Source organism: Cricetulus griseus, chromosome 2 (assembly GCF_003668045.3).
Source record: "Cricetulus griseus strain 17A/GY chromosome 2, alternate assembly CriGri-PICRH-1.0, whole genome shotgun sequence".
NCBI lineage: Eukaryota > Metazoa > Chordata > Mammalia > Rodentia > Cricetidae > Cricetulus > Cricetulus griseus.
In genome coordinates, this window is record NC_048595.1 from 206347068 (window position 1) to 206368374 (window position 21307).

General features: G+C 37.8%; 1 protein-coding gene across 1 annotated transcript in view; it reads left to right on the top strand.

Moving 5' to 3' along the window:
* Rit2 (Ras like without CAAX 2) overlaps window positions 1–13779 on the top strand; it is a 350814-nt gene extending 337035 nt beyond the window's left edge. The window contains exon 5 of the mRNA XM_027400646.2: window positions 13464–13779. Coding sequence (XP_027256447.1) covers window positions 13464–13691 — 228 coding nt within the window. The 3' untranslated portion in view covers window positions 13692–13779. The remainder of the gene's footprint in view (window positions 1–13463) is intronic.
* Window positions 13780–21307: the final 7528 nt, after the last annotated feature.

Sequence of the window (21307 nt, forward strand, 5' to 3'; positions counted from 1 at the left end):
ATTTTCCAAGTGGCCCATTGTTGAAAAATAAGCTCCTGTGTCAGTTGGTATTCTAGTTGCAGTCACACAGCTTAGGAGCAGTGTTGTCAGTCTGTTAATACATCCTGTTACAAGTGTTACACGAGGCTGGGATGAGGTACAGTGGTGACTAAGAAAACAATAAAAAGACACTGCAGGAGTAACTATGCTTCTATGTATTGAAGAGAGACAGAAAATAAGCATGTTAATGCATTTGTAAAGTTTTCTCTGAAAGCAATCAAGTACCTAAGAAGAAATGAGGCAGAGGAATGGGGTAATATTTCAGGAACGTTCATGAAGACCCCTAAAAAAATGAGACTTTCACTAGGTGACATGAATAAATTAATCAGCAGGGAAGTTTAGAGGAGCACATGACAAGTAGGAAATGGTAACTGAACTGCGACACCAAAAGCAGGAGAGTCACTCTGGGCCTAGAATCTGTGCCAGGATTAAAGGATGGGATAGTAGTGGGGCTAAAAGATTTGGTGTGGCAAGGAACCACTTCCTGTAGGTTTGCTGGTCAGGGTGTGTGGCAAGCTTTCTTGACAGATATCTTTGCATTAACAGTCCCCAAATAATAACACAGACTTGTTATTAATTATGAAAGTTTGACCATTATGGTAGGCTTGTCCCACTAGCTCTTATGACTTAAATTTAATATGCTATTATTGATTTACATTCTACCACATTACTGTTACCTTGGCTCATCCAAGTTGTTCCAAGTCTACTGGTGAAATTACAAACCTATATTCCTTCTGCAAGTTTCTGTCTCTCTGCCTGAAAGTTCTACCTATCCTCTCCTGACTAGTCATTGGCTGTTTAGCTCTTTATTAAGCCAATTAGAAGGTGCATTGGGCAAAGCCACATCTTTACAGTGTAAACAAATATTCTGCAACAATGGTGAGAAGTCAGAATATTTTCCACAGGGCAAAATGCAATCTAAAGAAGAAGAGTATTTCCTCTGACCTCCAAAACATCAGAAAAATCACAGTCCTATTTACTGTGTGTGCACACTATGTCAGAAAGTCTGCAAAGTGCTTTCCTAAAATAGCTCCCTGGATGCTTCCATCACATCTATGAGTGGGTTTCTGCAAATAAGTGAACAGAAATACAGGAAGCTGAAGCAACTCTCTAAAATCTGTGGGGCTCCAGATCCTGAGAGCTGGGTTCTAGTATCTTGACATCTTCACTCACTGGGGAGAGAATTTGCCATTATGGTAATGTGTATGAGTGAATAATAATAATAACAAACATTTGGAAATTGTATCTTGGCCTTTGAAACTGCTGTTTCATAGACTCATCAGAGTTGATCATGAGTCACTAGAAATAGCTTAATATCATTGCCATCAACAAGATTAAATATTTGATGGATTTTTGCCAGCTGTATGCTTGTGGCTCAACATGTTTGAGGATAACTCTTGTTTGAAAGATAAAGCCACTTCTTTATCTATGGGTTCTACATCAACAGATTCAAGACACTGTGTATCCAAGCTCTAGAGGTAAAAATAAAAGCATGCCTATTGTGAACAAATTGACTTTTCCCCATAACTATTTTCTAAAAAGGGATTTGAACATCCTAATGTTTTAGTGCTTATGCAGGTCTTGGGACCAAGTCTTCCTTTGAAGACACTTAGGGACAATGTGTGGAATCATTTGCTTCCCTTGTGGATAACAAGTTTCAAGGAAGAATAAAAACAACAAGATGGTTTGGATGGACTTAAAAATATTAAAACAAAGATCTCAGATAAAATTACATGAAAAAAACAGGTTAGATTTATCCAAACCACTTTCTTTGGAACTGGTCATGAAAACCTACAAGGCCACTCAAACTGTTAAAGGGCTGGCGAGATGGCTCAGTGCTTAAGAGCAGTGGCTTCTCTTTCAGAGTACCAAGGCAGGTGTTCCAGCACACATGTGGTGCCACACAATGAATTGTAACTCTCGTTCCAGGGAACATGACATGCTCTTCTGGTCTCCACAGGCACCAGTCACACACATGATGCACATAAGCCCACGAAGTCAGAATACTCATACATGAGTATTTGGAAACCTGAATGTTTGTAAGGAAAACAGAACAGTCAGTTTTGGGCTGGTTTGTTTTCAAATAAAAACATAGGCTCTTTTGTTTCCTACTTACTCAGGAAAGTATGCTTTCTGATGCACTGATGATGTGGGACATAAAGAAAATTTAGTAGCTCCAAGGATGAAAGGGAGGGAAACAGAAAAATAAACATTTATATATACGGAATTCCAAAGGTTGCTCAATATACTCAGCGTTATATCCATTGTAGCCCTATGGCGGTGGCCTTCACCCAGAAGATACTTTACTACGGTGCTTCTGCTTGGAGAAAATGAGCCACCCTTCTGCTGACCCCTCCTCATTCAAAGTTAACAATAGCAGCAGTCGGGACCAGTTTCCTTTTGTTATTAAGAGTTATAAAGCTTACTAGGCACTACTATTACCATAATAGCCTTCACTATCATTCAATTTATTACATTCAATTTTACATTCACTAAGCTAATGTGAAAAGTAAAACAGATGTAAAGAGCTAGGAAGCTCCTAGAGTCAGCAGAACTCTGTTTCCAAGTGCACCAGCAGCTGGCTGTCTGGCACCAGTTCTGTTCCACATGTAGCCGTGGTCTATCTGCCTCCCAGCTGTGTGCCAAGGTTCCTTCTAGCTGATGGAGCATGGCTCCCCTAGGCTATTGAAATATTCTATTGCTTACGTGAAACAATTTCCTCTTTTATTTCTCCAGCCATCTCCCCAAGACTTCCTGAAGGCAAATTCGGTCTGATACCTTTTCTTTGTGACTGCAGAGTTGTTCCTTGACACACTAGTTCACCATATCTTGCTCCCACAGCTCTCAAAATACAACATTCATTCTTCTTGCCAGTGCTGTGTTTCCAGAAAATTTAGTTGTAAGACAAAATATTCATTCTTCTAGCAGATGATATATCAGGGGAGTACCTCTGGATCTATACAGGAAAGCTGTTACTTGTCTATTCTTGGGTTCTGACCAAGGCTGACCACAACTACCAAATACCAAATGGCAAGTTCCCTAAGGGTTATTTTCAGTAACACTGAGGTCATAATGACCACCTTCACACTGCCCATAATTACTAAATATAGGGTAGTGATATCTAGCCTTGCCAGTGTATTTGTGTTAGTGGCCACACTCCTTTGGGTGTGCTTCAAGTGCATATTTGACTGGAAAGTGGTGAAGCTTGAGGCGGGTGCTATCTCTCTCTCTCTCTCTCTCTCTCTCTCTCTCTCTCTCTCTCTTTCTCTCTCTCTGGTTGTGGATTAGGAGGGCAGAGACTGCATCTTCTGGAGCAGGAAGGCTTCAGCGGTTCTTTATTATCTATGTAAATAGTTCCCCAATAAAAACACCCATTTAGCATTTATCTTGGGTCTAGTGAACTCATTATCTCCTACCTTCAATATAGAGCCCAATGTTTCATGGAATGGTTTTTCTTCAGGCATGTTTGGGAATAAGTTCCCCAATACATTTATAATATGTAAATTTAAAGTTTGAAGTAGGGGTGATGAATACATGGTTTCATAATTTTGATAAAAAAGCATGACTGAAACATGGAAAATTTTAAAGTATATCTTCACTTTAATTTTCCTTTCTTCAGGTCTCTGATGTAATTAGAATTTTAAAAAGATGTATAAGAAATGGTACATATGCTATGCCACGGACCGCCTCTCGTGGAGACCACCGACCGAGGGGAACAAGGGAGAAGGCTCAAGGAGAAATCAGGAATCGGCGAGGAAATGACAGACAGACACACTCAATGTAGTTGAATATGCTGCTGCAATTTTACTTCATCTCAAGCAATGCTTATATACTGTTACAATCAGGGAACTTGGCAAGGGGGATCAGGGAACTTGGCAAGGGGGCTACATCACCAGATCATACAACAGAAAGAAAAAGAACAGCAAAATTGTTTATAGATGATCTATTCTCAGCTTCAGATTGTGGTCATTGCCCAAAGACATGATCTAAGAGTTCTCCAAAATCTGTCTCATACCACCAACCACGTCTCTTACCCATTTCCTGATTTTCTGGCCCTAGATATCTTTAGGTCTCAGAGTCTAAGTCTTCTGTAAAATAAGCCTCATAAAGTTCTTCTACATCATGAAGTCTATCAAACCCTTTCTATAAAGTCACTCAGTATTTTAATGTTGGCTTCATGCTTTCTAATACTTCTTTTCTCTCTTTTTTATCCCATCTACACCAGGGCTTTCTAGATCTAGCTATTCTTTTTAAGAAAGGCAAGTCTTTCTAAAGTTGTCTTTTTCCTTCATGATTCACCCATCTTATTCCCTAAACTGGCCACTTCAGCAAAGGCTTTGATAAACGGTGGGACAGAGTTTAGCATGTCCTCAGATGTTCCTTTAACATCAGTGTAGTTTGCTGGCAAGACACAAGAAATACACAGAACAAAAGACAAGGAAGAAGAGGCTGCAGTGGCACCAATGACAGCTGCTTCGAGTTGACTCATCGGGCATCATGATCACCAGGGAACCGCCTGGGGCTCATCTCCGGGGAGCACAGACCCCAACCCAGCGGCCTTAACCCGCCTTAGTGGCATCTTCTGCTACACAGGCGTGACCGCCGTGGGCGTAGCAATGCTAGTATTTAATTTCCATTTAGGCTTTACTGTAATGAATGTGGAAATTACTGTGAGACTCAATTAGATCACTCAGAATTCATGTTCTAGTAACTAATGAGAAGGTGAATGCTTGCTTGTAAGTTGAAGGCATACCATTCCTGCCTCATTGGTTGAGTGGTAATAACATGAAAGTTTGAGTTTACTTTAGTCTATACAAACATGCAGTCCCATTTATAGTGCTCTTTTGCTGCATCTGAGTCTAACAAGAATCTGTGTGTAGAATTGTTTTCTTGTTTTCCTGTGAATTTGAGTTTTGCAATATAGTTAAAATTTTACAAACTTTATTACTTAAAAATGTAAGTATATAAAATATACCTAATACTGAAGGTTGTGGAATATTAGTTTAACAAGGCAAAGATGTGTTACATCTGTTTGTGCTGCATTTGTTTAACTATGTAAAGATGTGTTAAATTTGTTTGTGCTGCATTTGTCCAAAGAGGAAAGATGTGTTACATTTGTTTAATTATGTAAAGATGTGTTTCTTTTCCTGCCTAAGGCATCTGATTGATCTAAAAAAAGCTGGATGGCAAATAAGTAGGCAGTAGAGGGAAAGGTGAGGCTGATAGACAGAGAAAATAAGTAGGGAGGAGAGAAGGAGACAAAAAAGAACAGGGGAGAAAAAGAGGGAGATACCCAGGGCCAGCTAGCCAGGTATCCTCCAGCCAGCAGACATGGAGGAAGCAGGAAAAGATAGACATACAAAATGAAATAATGGTAAAAACCACGAGTCAAAGTATAGATGAAGAGAAGCAGTTAAATTAAGTTATAAAAGCTAATGGGATAAGCATAAGGTTGCACATTTATAACTAATAGTAAGTCTCCATGTCATGATTTGGGAGCTGGTTGGTGGCCCAGAAGAAAGTCTATTGCACCCGAAAGCTTAAAATTTAATGCAAAACTTCATGGCTTCCATTTTGAATGCCAGTTTTAACTAAACAGAAGTTCTTGTGGTTGTTCAGAGTTTTGGATCTGTTTTGTTTTGTTGTGTGAAGCATCTATTTACATTCCACTTGTAAATGAATTTTGAGATTTGCAATGGTTTACTTGTGATGCTTACCTTTTTATAATTACAAAACGTCTCATAAATGTTTATATAGAGAATGTATATGTGGAAATATGTTGATAACACATACATACATTAACATAAATTTAAGGGTATAAAAAGTATCAATTTAACTACAGACTTCCCTATTCAATTTTGACACTCCTCTGCCAAAATTACCTTTATTTGCTAGTGTAAATAACTACTGTACATTTTACTCAAAATATTCTCAAAGAATTAATAAAAAGGTAAAATTATTCACAGTGAATTCTGTATCAGGGCACTAGTGACAACACCTTCACTTCACTACTCATTTGGAATGCCACCCTAAGAACATACCACAACCCTACTCATATGCTGATCTTTATACAGATTCTCTGCCACTGTTTAGTATTATTCTATATGTCTAGTGCTTAAAGTATGCCCATGGAGATAATTAGTTAAGTAGATACTTCTCCAAAGCATGAATACACTGAAATGAATATCATATGAACATAGATTTAGATAATGCTACAAATTTTCGTGTTACATTTCATTTCATAATTGAGCTCCAAATATTTTGTAATTTTCAGGTAATTTCACTTTCGCCTACATTGAAATATATTACTTTTCCTCCATTTTTAATTTAAATTAGAAACAAGATTGTTTTACATGTCAATCGCAGTTCCCTCTCCCTCCTCCCCTGCCCCCCACTAACACCCTACCTATCTCATACACTTTCTGCTCCCCAGAGAGGGTGAGGCCTTCCATAGGGGGAGTCTTCAGACTCGGTCATATCCTTTAGTATAGGGCCTAGGTCCTCCCTCATGTGTCTAGGCTGAGGCAATATCCCTCTATGTGGAATGAGCTCCCAAAGTCCATTCCTGTTCTTGGAATAAGTACTGATCTACTATGAGATGCCCCATAGATTTTTGAGGCCACCTCACTGACCCTCACTTTCATGGGGTCTGGATCAGTCCTATGCTGGTTTCCCAGCTATCAATCTGGGGACCATGAGCTCTCCCTTGTTCAGGCCAGCTGTTTCTGTAGGTTTCTCCAGCCTGGTCATGACCCCTTAGATCATCACTCCTCCCTCTCTACAACTGGATTCCAGTTCAGTTCAGTGTTTAGCTGTGGGTGTCTGCTTCTACTTCCATCAGCTGCTGGATGAAGTCTCTAGGATGGTATATCAGTTAGTCACCATTCTCATTATCAGGGGAGGGCATTCAAGGTATCCTCTCCACTGTTGCTTAGATTGTTAGTTGGTATCATCCTTGTAGATCTCTGAACTTTTCCCTAGTGCCTGATTTCTCTTTAAACCTATAATGACTCCCTCTATTATAGCATCTCTTATCTTGTTCTCTTATATTCTTCCCCGAAACCTTCCTGCTCCCTCATGTCCTTCTCATCCCTCTTTTCCCCTTCTCATCCTAGCTCCCTCTCCCCTCCCACCATGCTCCCAACTTGCTTAGGTGATCTTGTCCCTTTCCCCGTCTCTTGGGGACCATGTATGTCTCTTTTAGGGTCCATCTGGTTTCCTAGTTTCTCTGGCAGTGTGGATTGTAGGCTGGTAATCCTTTGCACTATGTCTGAAATACATATATGAATGAGTACATACCATGTTTGTCTTTTTGTGACTGGGTTACCTTGCTCAGAATGGTTTCTTCTAATTCCATACATTTACCTGTAAATTTCAAGATTCCACTTTTTTTTTCTGTTGATTATTACTCCATTATGTAAACATACCACATTTTCTCCATCCATTCCTCAGTTTAGGGGCATCTAGGTTGCTTCCAGTTTCTGGCTATTACAAATATGCTGGAAATATGCTGTGATGCTTATTCATTGAAGTATTTCCAGACTTAGTTTAGCATGGAATCTGATGTTTACTTGAAAATATCACAACTGTTTTTGGCATCAGGTATAGCATCAAATATTCGAAAGTCATATCAACTATTTACATTGCTTTATTCAAGTCTATATTCTTACTGACTTTCTCTGCCTTGTTCTTTCAACTGCCAAGTGCTGTGTGTTAAGAATCTCAAGTAACATTGTGGATTTTAGTAATATCATGTTTTTTTTTTAGCTGAATCAAGTTTATACATATATTATCTTTCCAATGGATTGATTTTTATCATTATAAAATATTTCTCTTATATTGTAGTAATAATCTTATGTATAGTGTCCACTTTATCTGATGTTTGTGTCATCATATCAGCTTTTTTGTATAAATTTATTTTATCTTATTTTTTATTTAAATTAGAAATAAGCTTGTTTTACATGTCAATCCCAGTTCTCTCTCCCTACCCTCCTCCCCTGCCCCACACTGGTCCCCTATCCCATCTCCTTTCTGCTCCCCAGGGAGTGTGTGGCCTTCCATGGGGGAATCTTCAATCAGTCATATCATTTGGAGCAGTGTGTGTAGGCTGAGAGAGTATCCCTCTATGTGGAATAGGCTCCCAAAGTTCATTTGTACACCAGTGAAAAATACTGATCCACTACCAGAGGCTCCATAGGTTGCCCAGGCCTCTAACTGACACCCATGTTCAGGGGGTCTGGGTTGGTTCTATGCTGGTTTTCCAGTTATCAGTCTGGTGTCCATGAGCTCCCCCATTTTGTATAAACTTAAATCTCATTCATTACAATGTGTTGTACTTTCAGGAGATTAGAGAAAACAGAAAGTATATTCACAAAACATATTTGATACTGAAAATGTAAAATTTAATGTGAAGCTCCATGGCTTTCATTCCAAATGCCTATTCTAATTATATAGATGTTGGTGAAGTGTACACACTTTGAGTCTAGTTAGTTTTGGTGTGTGATGTTTTGTTAATTGACAAGTTTTTTGGGGGGAGGTTGTTTTTTGAGATAGGATTTTTCTATGTAACAGCCCTAGAAGCTATTTTTTTTTAAAATAATGTCGTCTATCCAAAAAATGTCTGGGCGCTGGTGGCCTCCCAGCACTTGGGAGATAGAGGCAGGTGGATCTTTGTGAGTTCGAGACCAGCCTGGTCTACAAGAGCTAGTTCCACGACAGCTTCCAAAGCCACAGAGAAACACTGTCTCCAACAAACAAACAAACAAACAAACAAAAATAACAAAAAAAGAGAAAGAGAGTGGATATCTCAGGTACTGCACCCCAGGCTGGAGTATATGCCTGAAGAGGATGGTTAAGGTTGGATATAGGGAGCTGTCTTGTGTGTAAGGAATGGGAACAGGGGCTGTCCTGTAATGGCTGGGGAGAAGGGGGTCTTCTGTAGGCATCTTAAAGACTTTGGAATCAGGTCTTGTTTTTATTGTCCAAGGTTTTGATAAGAAGCTTACAGAGTCTGATGCTTACCTATCAATGTTTTGTTAAAATATTCTTTAATTTTTTTAAAAAAATAATTGTTTAATTTTTGAAATTATAATTGCATCATTTCCCCCCTTCCTTTTCCTCCCTTAAAACCTTCCCTTGCTCTTTTTTCAAATTCATGAGTTGAGGCCTTCTGGGCTTTCTCCCGTGCATTTCAACATGTCTGTCTAAACCTTATCTAAAATGTTGATAGATTTTTATTGTCAAGTTTCAAATTGTAAAGATGGCAAACAGAGAAAGTGAAACTCTCAAGGACACAGCAAATAGTACCATAGAGTCAATTCAACTCAGCACTTTGCTGCTACAGGTTGCTGAAGTCCAAAGTAATGTGAGGGAGCACATGGTGGAATCGCAAGTGCTTTTAATCTTATAGATTCACCATAGCAACCTAGTTCCTGGGAACCTGTGATTAGCACAATGCCTTCCCATACCTTTACCTTCAAAACCTGTTTAGCCATATGAGTCAGAACAGCATCTATCTTCCCCACATGTTGGTGCTGATGAATTCCACCAAAGTGGCTCATCCTCAAGGGGCTCATAGATTCTTCTTCATCTGCCTTCATCTTCATACACAACAGTTCAGGAAATAGCCTACAGCATCAAAACATCTCAGAATCACTGACTTCCTCCATGTCCAAAAGAACACATGGTGATGTTCTTTCTTTTTATTCACATGACAACAGAAATGAAAATGGGTAAGTGGGGCCAGTGGAAGAACACAAGGACTTTATCAAGTACAAGCTAGGCTCTGAATGGACCTTAGGAAGGTAGTTCTTCCAACAGTTTTTCGTTAAAGAATCTATCTTTCGGAAATGAGTGCAGATATTTTGCACACCCAGGTCTATTCTTGAGGATCCCAGAGATTTAGTGGTTTAGGTTGTGAAATGGTAGAGCTGGGAAATGCTCAGGAGGCAAACGGCTGGTTGCCCAAAGCCATTCAGCCTTATTTTGGGTGAGATCTTTCCATGTCATTGGAAGTTGCTCAATCATGCTAAAGAGAACAGAGCTAGCTACAAAAGAGACAGTTCCCTGGGTTTCTTAGAACAATGTAACATTTGTAAATGAGAAAATTGCCATCATCCACTATCTCAGCCTTTTTTATTATTAAATTTATTTTTTAAATTTTATTTTACATTCCAACCAAAGTTCTCCCTCTGACTCCTCCTCCTGTTTCCTCACCACCCCTAGCCCAACTCCCATCCATTCCTCCCAACAGGTAAGGGTTCCTATGGGGAGTTGACAAAGCCTGGCACATTAAGTTGGGGCAATATCAAGCCCCTCCCTGCTGTGTTAAGGCTGAGCATGGCATCCTACCATAGAGAATGGACTCCAACAAGCTAGCTCATGCATCAGGGACAGATCCTGGTCCTACTTCGAGGGGTCCCCCAGATAGCAGAAGCTTCACAACCGTCTCCCACATGCAAAGGGCCTAGTTCAGTCCCCTGGAGTCTCCACAGTTGTAAGGTCTAGAGTTCATGAGTTCCCAAGAGCTTGGCTCGGCTGTCTCTGCAGATTTCTCCATCATGATCTTGACCTCCCTTGCTCATATGTTCCTTCCTCCCTCTCTTGGACTGGATTTCTGGAGCTTAGTCTGGTGCTTCATTGTGTATCTCTGCTTCTGGTTTCATTAATTACTGGATGAAGGCTCTATGATGATAATTGGGGTATTCACCAACATGATCACAGGTGAAGTCCAGTTCAGGCACCCTGTCAATGATTGCTAGGAGTCTTAGCTGTGGTCATCCTTGTGGATTCTTGGGAATTTCCCTCGCACTAGGTTTCTCCCTAACCCCAAAGTGGCTCTCTATCAAGCCACTTGCCAGGATTTTATATTTAGTTTTAACAGGAAGATACAATTCAGTGCTCAGATCTGGACCAAGTCAGCCCTGTATCTCATGTCCAGACTACAGTGATCATTACACTCTCACATTCCTCAATGGTTATTGAAAGTCTATCCAGAAATCAACCTAAGTGGAATTGGAGGGAAACACAATATTAATTGCTCCTAAACAGGTTGTAGTGTAAATATCATCTTCTACACTAAACCTTTCCATGGAGGCAAGAAGCGTGAATGACTAAAGAGATTATTTTCTCCAAATGACAAAATGTCTTTTTGATCAATAGAAGTATAATAGAAGGGCACCACTTATCTGATTTGCACAAAGCAAGAAAAAAGTGAGAAAGTTGGGATCAGAATGGCTATGAATCCTGCTGCCTTTGGAAGGATGTCAATTTAAAAATCAAACCATTTATGTAGCAACTGGAGCAGAACACAAGTTGAAGACAGACAAAGTGCAGAAACCTATGTAAGGAAGGAAAACCTATGTAAGGAAAAAAGGAAGGAAACTTATTCAGTGAAAAATGGGGCTATTCCATGAAGATGGAGAATGCAGGGTCTGTGATGAACCATTACAGGAACATCTTGGTGAGGTGAGGGATTAAGCTGGCAACTCAATTCACACCTGGTGACTAGGCCAATAGGTGTAATTAAGCAACAAACTAATCTTTCTATGTTTCTTCAGGACAGCCTACCACTCCCTTCTTACTGCAGTGTTTTCTCTCTCTGGGACACTAGACACTGTGACCCAGATGAACAATGACAGTGGAGAATGATTCCCTTTTCTCCTTTGTAGCAGATACAATCCTGACTTCAATCCTAAGACAAATTTCAGGTTTTTAAACAAGCAACGCCATCCAAATCCCATGTTTTGACAAACAGTTATAAAGCCAAATCTCAGCATTCGGTGCTCTATTGCTGCTGTGCAGGTGTAAAAGCTTCGTTTCCTAGTCACATAATCACATAAGCTTTGATTCTACACAAACACACACACACACACACACACATACACACACACATACACACACACACACACACACACACACACACAAATACACCTGATGACAGAGTTTTTAGAAGTACTTTATCTGTAAATATTATTTCTTAAGACTTTTCAAAAATTTGTGCAATGTATTAAAGTCAATTATTAGGAAACTTCATGGTTTGGTTTCACCTATCTTTACTTTGGAATTGAAATATTATTATATAGTATCTAAACCTGGTTTATAGTTTAATTCATATGCAGTTCTTCTTAAGGATTAATAAGGTAATTTACCAAACTTAAAAAACAAAAACAATAAAAAGCAGATTGGGAAATCTGTCTTTTATGGAGACATGGCATTGATTGTGTCAATTTATTAATTTATTTTTCAAGAATTTATTATAAGGAGCTTTTCAATAGCTCTCTTCCATCTTGTCATGTTTCAGTGTAAGCTGATTATATAACTTATCTTGTTGCCTTTTATTTTCTCCTGTGGTTTTTTTTTTTTTTTTGACAATTGGTATTTAGGTAAAGTTATCCCCTCTTTGGAGGTACTTGTTCTCTATCAGAGTGACATAATATGACTGTAGCCAGAACTCAATATAACATTTTTGTTTGTTTTGTTGTTATGCCACATATTCAATATCGGTTGTCTTGGAGGAACCCACAGCAATCTCAGGCTTGTTACTAAGGCCACAGACTATGATCTGAAAAGTTTTATGGAAGACTTAAATGCTGAGCAGAAATTCTAGAACCAGCTGTAGTGTAATAATCTAGTGCTTAATCATATCTGCATAATTTATGTTCACATAATGTCTATTGATAGTTTTTAAACCTTGAATAATTTTGTGGACCACTCTTCAAACTCTTCTGCTTCATTCTGTTGTTGTCTTCAGGAGCTATGATAGATACTCAGGGGATGATAAAGGAGACTTCAGCCCATTTATAGTTTCTACAAATCTAGTACAATAGTAAAAATCATAGCATGTTAAACACCACAGATAATTGTAAAGCTTTAAACTGAGAAAGGCTGATTTATCACAGTGATGGCGATTTTTTTTTACTGATTATTTTGTCAGAATGTTGGTTTTAAAGTCCACCAATTCATTTCAGAATTTGAAGTGCTCCCAGAAGACTCACTCTATAGATGATGCCAAGACCACTAACAAGCATCTATGATGTCAGTGCCACTCTTTTGTGTAAAAGAAGGGGAAGCTGACACTAAATGGTTACTGATTATCAATGCTTGCAATTAAAATGCAGTTAAGCTGGGACTTCAGGAGGAATCCACTTACAGCTGTGCTGTTGACCACTGAGATACCATGCAGGTTCTGATATTTGAAGAACTGGCTTTGAGTTACACTTACTTTTACTGTGTGGTGTTCAGACTTCTCATTTGTCCTTCAAGTACAGAAATTCTAGAAATTTTTCCACAATAAAATTTCACATTTAGCTTTGGTCATAAAGCTGAAACCCAGAGGCCAGAGCAAGAAGCACTTTTTTTTTTTTTTAAAGAAAAGCCTTTCCTTCCCTCTCTTTTTAATATCATTTGTTTCTTTTCCTCCCTAGGTCTCTACAGAAGAAGGCATGAATCTTGCTCGAGAATACAATTGTGCCTTCTTTGAGACCTCTGCAGCCCTCCGATTCGGTATTGATGATGCTTTTCAAGGCTTAGTAAGAGAAATTCGCAGGAAGGAATCCATGCTATCCTTGATGGAAAAGAAATTAAAGAGAAAGGACAGCCTGTGGAAGAAGATAAAAGGCTCACTGAAAAAGAAAAGAGAAAACATGACATGATACTCTGCTTCTGTGTCCTTCCCATCTATCTTTCTGAATTTTTATCAACCAGACAAATCTCTCTCTCTCTCTTTCTCTCAATATCTACCTGCAGGCAAAAATTAGACTTCTATGACTGTGTGTATTAGATAGTTTTATTTTGCCTTTAACAGCTGGATAGATTTTGTCAATCAGCTGGATAATGCTATTTAGATTTTACAATATATTACCAAATAAAATTAACATTCCAATTGCCTCATTTTCCTGTAAAGAGTAGCTTCATTTCGTATGCTGTCTAGTTATAAAGAAAATATGCAAACTTGTAGCTAGGATGATAAAAGGCTTAGGGGATCTGCTTTTGCCTGATAACTCTAGTTGTTTGCATTTCACAAATCTGTAAATAATGAAGAGGCTAGAATAGTTCAAAGCAAAAGATCAAGTCCTGGTCTTTTCTTAAGTGGAAAAGTCTTGGTATTTCTTCTTGAGTCCTTCATAGATGAGCATTAGAGAAATTACTGATAATATAAACTGATGGCTTGTTAAAGCTCAAAAATTACATGTGCCCATATTTGCAGTGCTCAGGTTGCCACACACCTTTAAAGAATTAGCACAGTGAAGTTACTATGATGAAAAAATGTGGGAAGATAGCAGTACTATGAACTTGATGATACATATGCCCAAGAAAGGACCCCTCAACCCTCTCAATGAATTCCTCTTAGGATTGCTTCACCTGCTTAGTTGCCTTATGTCTTCAGGGATGTGTCCTCTACAAACTGAATGTTCTATTCATATTATTAAATTCCCTGTCTCATTTTCCATAAAATACATCAATACGCTATCATTGGAAGTGTTGTTGTTATTTGTTATTTGTCTTTCAATGCTTCATTGTGTAAAATAAAATCTCCCATTTACCCATTTTCCCCTTGTGTAAATTAGTTTGTTTAAACCCAAGCTCAGAAAGCAAACACTGGAAAGAATGATAATGGACGATTGTTAGGAGAAAATCTGGAAAGCTAAGCCTAAAATGGAATCCGTCAAAACAATTTTCATGGATTGAGGGCAGTTTTATCATAAATTAAGGAGCAGCAGGGTTGAGGGACAAGTATCTCATTCATTCAATCTCTTTCTCTTCACTGGCTCACAATGCTTCTGGAACTAGCTAAGTGTTGAGATTGGAAAAATGAATCATTCAGACATGGACCCTGACTTCCTGTAGCTTAACATTTACCTGGCAGATTCACTCCACTGAAATAACACTGGAATCATAAATTCTTATAAAGGAAAAAGACACATTTCATGTATATAAATACTAGGGAAATACAGGATAGGGGTTGTCAATTCTTAGCTGTTGAAATAAAACTCAACTTTTCAGAATATTATATTTTGGGGTCATTTTATACCTTAGACTAGGATTCCTTTCTTAAGGAATAAGAAGTTGATGTTATTGATCTTTTAGTGTAATAACTGCTACTACATCCCTTTGGGCTTTTCTCAAGCCACATCTTTTATACATTTCTCTTCATTCTGGAATTCAAATAAAACCAAATACACTACACATTTCTCATCTAAGGCATACATCATTAAAAAGATATGTCCAAAAAAGGAAAGAAAAGAAGCAAAAGATAAGATTGCATAAAGACTATAAGTCATTATAAATCTAAATTTATTCTTAGTTGATACACAAAAATTACACACATTAATAAAGTTCTATGTGATGAAAGATTCTGATAGAATCTGCCTTTGCTTTTCCCTCCTTTGGCTTTGAATGGCTAATTTTTCTTTTATTCTGTTAAATTGGCTCGTTCACCTCCAGCATGTCCTTTGTGTCCTGAGCCTGAGCCTTAGGCCCCTCTATTTCCTGTTTGCAAGAAAATGCAATTTAGAAAATAATTGGCACTATTTTCTCCATGACCAGTCTGTCTATTGGTAAACCTAGCAATTTCCATGTCCATGTATTATACTTGACACATTTTCTATACAACCAAGTACTTAGAAGCTTTATTTTTCCTTTGATTTTTAAGTACTCTGCCATTGATTCTAAAGGTCTTATTTCATGTTACTTTAACTCCTTCTTCTTCACTATAACCCTTGAGTAAATAATTGTATCACTTAAATTATTTTTATATAATTAATAATTTATGCTAAATTATTTTCAATATTTAAAAATTCTCTATGGAAGTTGGGTTAGAGAATAGTTTTCCTTTATAGTTACTTTGATATAACAAGAAGGAAGTTGCCAAAATTTCAGCCTCAGGCTAAAAGTATCCAGGAGAGTTATTACCAGCAAGGGCAGAGTTTTGTCACAAGCACAACTTGGACTCAATTTTCCCTCTATAAACCTGGAAACCAGAAGGAAAATTTCATGAGTCTAGGCGTTTCTACTCAAGGGTTATTGAATTATTCCAGCTGGTGCAAGGTCAAAATATTAGGATTCCTGTCTCTGATCATAGACTTGTAACTTTACCTGGGTCATCTCATGAAATATGTGAAGATGAGAAATCCACAATGTGCCTGTGTCACTCTACTTCTTGTGTTTCTGGCGTTTTCTAGCCTGGGACTCCAAATTTACCAGACATTCCCAAAACTTCTTTAGGTACAGAAGTGAGCAGCCCCACTCCTCACTAGTCATTTTCTCTACATCAGAGTTTCCAGAAAAGTATAATGAATAGAATATAATTTCCATAAAAGCAATATTTAATTGGCTTGCATGATTACAGAGAATACAATTTCTAGAATAGACATATATAGGCTGGAGAGCCAGCAAGTCATTAGCAACTTAATTTAAAAAGACAGAATATTTGGAAAGAGAATGAAAACAATGATGTCATCTTCACCTGAGGCCAACCTACCCTCTCCCAGAAGGCCATGGTCACGAGCCCCATTTTATGATATGGTATCATTGATCAATGTCTTTACTATTAAGTTCCTGACCTTCTTAGCCTTTCATTACTATAATATATTTTTGAAAATTTACAAAGGGAAATGACTTCTGCATACATTTTAGATGTTCAAGTGCTTAATTAGTTGTTTCTGAGGCTTTTTGATCCATCAGAACAACAGTATATGGTGAAACAAAGCCACTTACCTCATGGGCTGGGTGGGAAAGAGGAAGATGAAGGAAATGGGATCACCAGTTTTTTACAATGGTCTCACCTCTTAAGGGCTCCATCATTTTCCAATAAATCTAAAGGGTTTGAATAAAGCCTTCAACAAGCAGCCCTTTGGTATGTTTCCACAAACCATAGTGCTAACCCACTTGCCAGTCTTCTCTGAAAACACACTAAGGACATTTTCCGAAGTATGCTTTACTCACTGTCTACTCGGTCAGTCCAGACAAGTTGACCTTCAAAACCTGTCATCACAATTAGGCCTGTCATCTGACTTCATGCTACTTTTAAAAAAAATGTGCAGAGGAACCTAAAGTAGCAAGGACAAAGAAAGTGTAAAATTTGAAGGTGATGAAGGGTAGAAGGATTTCTAAAATGAATAAATAGAATCTAACCATTAAAGCTGTAGATAGCAAGAAAGAAAAAGATAATTCACTTCTCTGGTCTGCACCTAACCACTTTTGTTCTTCAGTCAAGCTTGCCTCCAGTACATAACCTGGAATAAATATTTTCCTTCATGACCACTGATTGCAATCATTCATTTTTATAGAATTAATTCTTTAAATCAAACCCTTGCAGGAATGTAAATGATTATGTCACTGTGTTTTATACCATTTACTCTAAAATATTTCATAGTAATTAATTCCATTCATTAAACAGAAAGATGAATTAAACAAACATACTGTGTGGAAAAACTACAGTAAGAAAGTCTCCTTCTATAGACGAGGAAGTATATTCAGAGGAAAGACAAGCTCCACACATGATAGACCAGACAGGGCTTCTGTTCTGGGTTCTGGTTATCCTTGCCCTATCCTACACTACTACTTAGGAGCTTATCAGGCCAGCAGCCAATTTCAACAGTGACTTTGGAGCCATCTTCATTTGATTTTTAATTTCCCCCCAAATATGAGGCAGAAAAAAGAGATGATATGACAATGCCAGTGCCATTAGATGAAAAATTATAACCCCAACTTAAAATATGTTTGAAATACAGAGAAATTTTCTGTCACATCTTGAGTGCCAATGAGGATCACAATAAAGATTTATTCTCTAGATCAACTATGTTGAAATTGGGGAATTTTCTAGCTTTCTCTATAGGTGTAATTTGAACCAGTTAATAAATAAATTTAAAAAAATATCTTTTCTTGAATAGACCCACAGTGACTCTTTAAAGTACATGAAATACAGGGTTTCCTTCTCCTTAGGATAGACAGCAGGATGCTGACAACATTGTATGATAGGCAACTTAGTTCATGGTAGTGAGTATAAGAATGGACAGTAGAGTCTGCTAAAGAAGTTTAAATGTATTGTTGATAGGAAGTGCTGGACTCACAGAAAATATACTATATAATTCTCCATGGAAGAGGAAAGGGAAACAGAAAAGTATATTCAGTGGAAATTTATCGAGAAGCATGCAGTTAGAGCAGAAGTACTATGAGTTAGAGATCCAGCATCTTCGGCTGGTGCCACAGATGAAGCAAGGACAGTATAACTTGGGGTCAGTCATGATCTTCACCAGCTTAAACATCAATAAACTACTGTATAAAATGTGATCAGGGACAGGGCATTCCCCGAACAATTTGAGTTGACCTGTGGCATGCATTGTGGACTTTATTTTATTGTACATACTCTGAGATTATTATAGGTTAGAAGAAAAGTCACTGTTAATTGTAGGTTAATGATACAAGTTAGTTTGTCCTTTTAATCCTCTCTGGAAGAAAATAATGCTATAGCAGTACATACAAGGCTACAAAAGTCATACTAAAATGATAAATGACTGTCAAATGCACAAGCACCTAACTCATTCAGATAATTCAACATTCATTTATTCATGTACTTATCAACTTACTCAATATTTCTGAACTCATATTGTGTGTATGACATACTGCTCAGCATTATTAATCTGAGCAATGAAACAATTTGTGCTTATGCAAATATTTTCTGACCAGTAACTATTTCAAGACCTGAGCTAAGCTCTGGGGGACACAATTGTTCCTAAAGATCTCAGTTTTGGCACATAACTCCTGGAGGTTACTGCTGATTCACTTAGAAAGGAAATCTTGAAGTGGAGTTCAAATTTGCATCATATCCTATGGTTCCAAGGAGAGTTATGGGATGCCAATATTGTCAGTTTCAGAGAACTCAGAGGTGTCTATATTGTCCATATTAGGAAAACTCAGATGAGGAGGCCACTGTAATTTCCTGAATAATAGGGGTTGAGGTGGTGTAAGAAGGTAGAACACCCCTTATTTACCAAGAAGAGAGAGGATAGGTTCAGATGTTTCCTAAACAATGACATTCTGGGCATTAGCCCTTTGGTAGGCACATGCATGGCAAATTGGGGGTATAGTTAATGAATGGGTCTGTGACATATTGAAATAGAAGGTGACTTTAGAATTAGGCTATGTGTCCATTAAAGTTGAAGTCAGATTATGGTCTCTATCATGAGAGAAATGAGACTATAAAAGTGCTTGGTGGGGGAGTGAAGTGGCACACATTTGCTTTATGAAATGGCAATTGTGGGTGAAAAGAATAGATAACAAAGTACCATGATTGTGTTATAGTTTTTGTCAATCATCTAACAAATTAATACTTATTCAAGGCCAAACAAACTTTTGAAAGAATTGGTTTCTTTCTGGATAAAAGTTTCACTGTAGTTTACTCACGCTGGCTTCCTCTTTACAGAGAATTTCATGAGGCCCTACCCTGAGCATATGAAATCTGTTGTTCAGAATAAAAGTTTCACCAGAATCCACTACTCTGTGTCCAGGAAACCATGGCTGCTGCCTGCTTCAATATGGTTGCTTCTTCCTCTTGTATTCCTAGATCTACAATGTTACCACAATAGTGCCTCGATAGCATCCTGGGTTCTGACCTTCCCATGGTACTGTCCTGGGCACAGAAACTTTCTCCTGTGCTGATGAAGATGTTGGCTTTTTTTTCCAATTGCTACCCCGTGTGTCAAACCTTCCAGAGTGCTCTGCAGAGTTTGGTTTTTTAAATCTTACTTATGTTTCCATTGCTGTGGTAAAATACTGTGACCAAAAGCAACTTGAATAGAAAAGGGTTTATTTCATCTTAGGAAAATCAGGGCCACAACTCAAGCAGGGCAGGAACATGATGGCAAGAACTGAATGAGAAGCCATGGAGGTATGCTTACTGGATTTCTCCCCATGGTCTTCTTATCATGCTATCTTATGAATTCCAGGACCAGCACTGGTATTCCCATATCAATTACTAATTAAGAAAGTGCTCTTATGGGATTATCTGAAGGCCAGTCTCTTGGAGGCAATTCAATTGTGGCTCCTTCTTCGTAGGTAAATTTAACTGGTGTTAAATTGACAAACAAACAAGCAAACAAGCAGTAACACCAAACTAGCCATCACACTGTCAAATCTTCCACAGTACTGTCTAGGATGCTATCATCAGAAAGTTAGTTTTCTATCTGTTATAACACCTCAAATTTAAAGAGACACCTTAAATGTCCACAATGAGTTTTTGGTGAATTGGAATGCACTGTAGGAAATGATATAGATGAGATAGTTCTCTCTTCTTATCTATTGTTCAGTGCTGTGATTTGTTGGGGTTGGGGAGCAACTTGTAGAAAAGAGAAAAAGAGAAGAGAAGATGAGAATATCAAACTCAATTAGAAGAAGCAAACATGTTTTCAAATGACTGATCATGTTTCTCTTGAAGAAAACTTGTCAACTTGAAAGAGGTTGCAAGTAAAGGAAATGTGTATGGTAAGGAAGTATAACATTTGGAATCAACTATCTATTTGGGGATTTCAAAATTTTTCAGAACATTTATGAATTTCTATGCTGATCTAGTTTATGGGGGGAAATAGAAAATAAACATGTAAAAAGCTGAATTAAAAACCTGCTAAAGAATCCAGGTTTGTGCACAAACTCTCCTTTTCTATAGTCTTAAATATTTATTCTCAATAGGTCTGAGGATCCAACCTAATATCTTGAATGCCTACTTTTCTTGATCCTAATTTCCTTTGTAATCTCTTTTAGCTCATAAAAATGGGTCATTCCCAAAATTATTTAACAATATAATAAAGAAGAGGGAGGGAATTAGTTTTACTAACTTTTTTATTAATGAGAATAGGAGTGACTTGTATGAGAAAATACAAAAAGTTTACTTAGAAAGTCAAAATCCTCAACATCAATTATCAACTAAAACATGTTAGTGGAGACATATGCTTATAGAACAAAGTAACAAATACATGCTACTTTTTGAATATTCCCTTTGTAATGTACCATGAAAATTTTCCAACAGCTATCAATAAAGAGACTAAATCAGGAAAGTGGTGACTGGATAGAAATTTTAGGAACAGAAAAGCATTGCATTAATTCTCCTGAGTGTTCTTTTGCTTCTAGACTTCTCCAAGCTTCATGATGAGGAGGATAAAATTGGAAACAATTAAAAATATCAAATAAGTAAAAAAGGAGAAAGAAAAGAAATTAGCACAACAAGAAGGCTCTTATCTTCCAGCCACAGAGAAGTGACCTAAAGGAACTATAT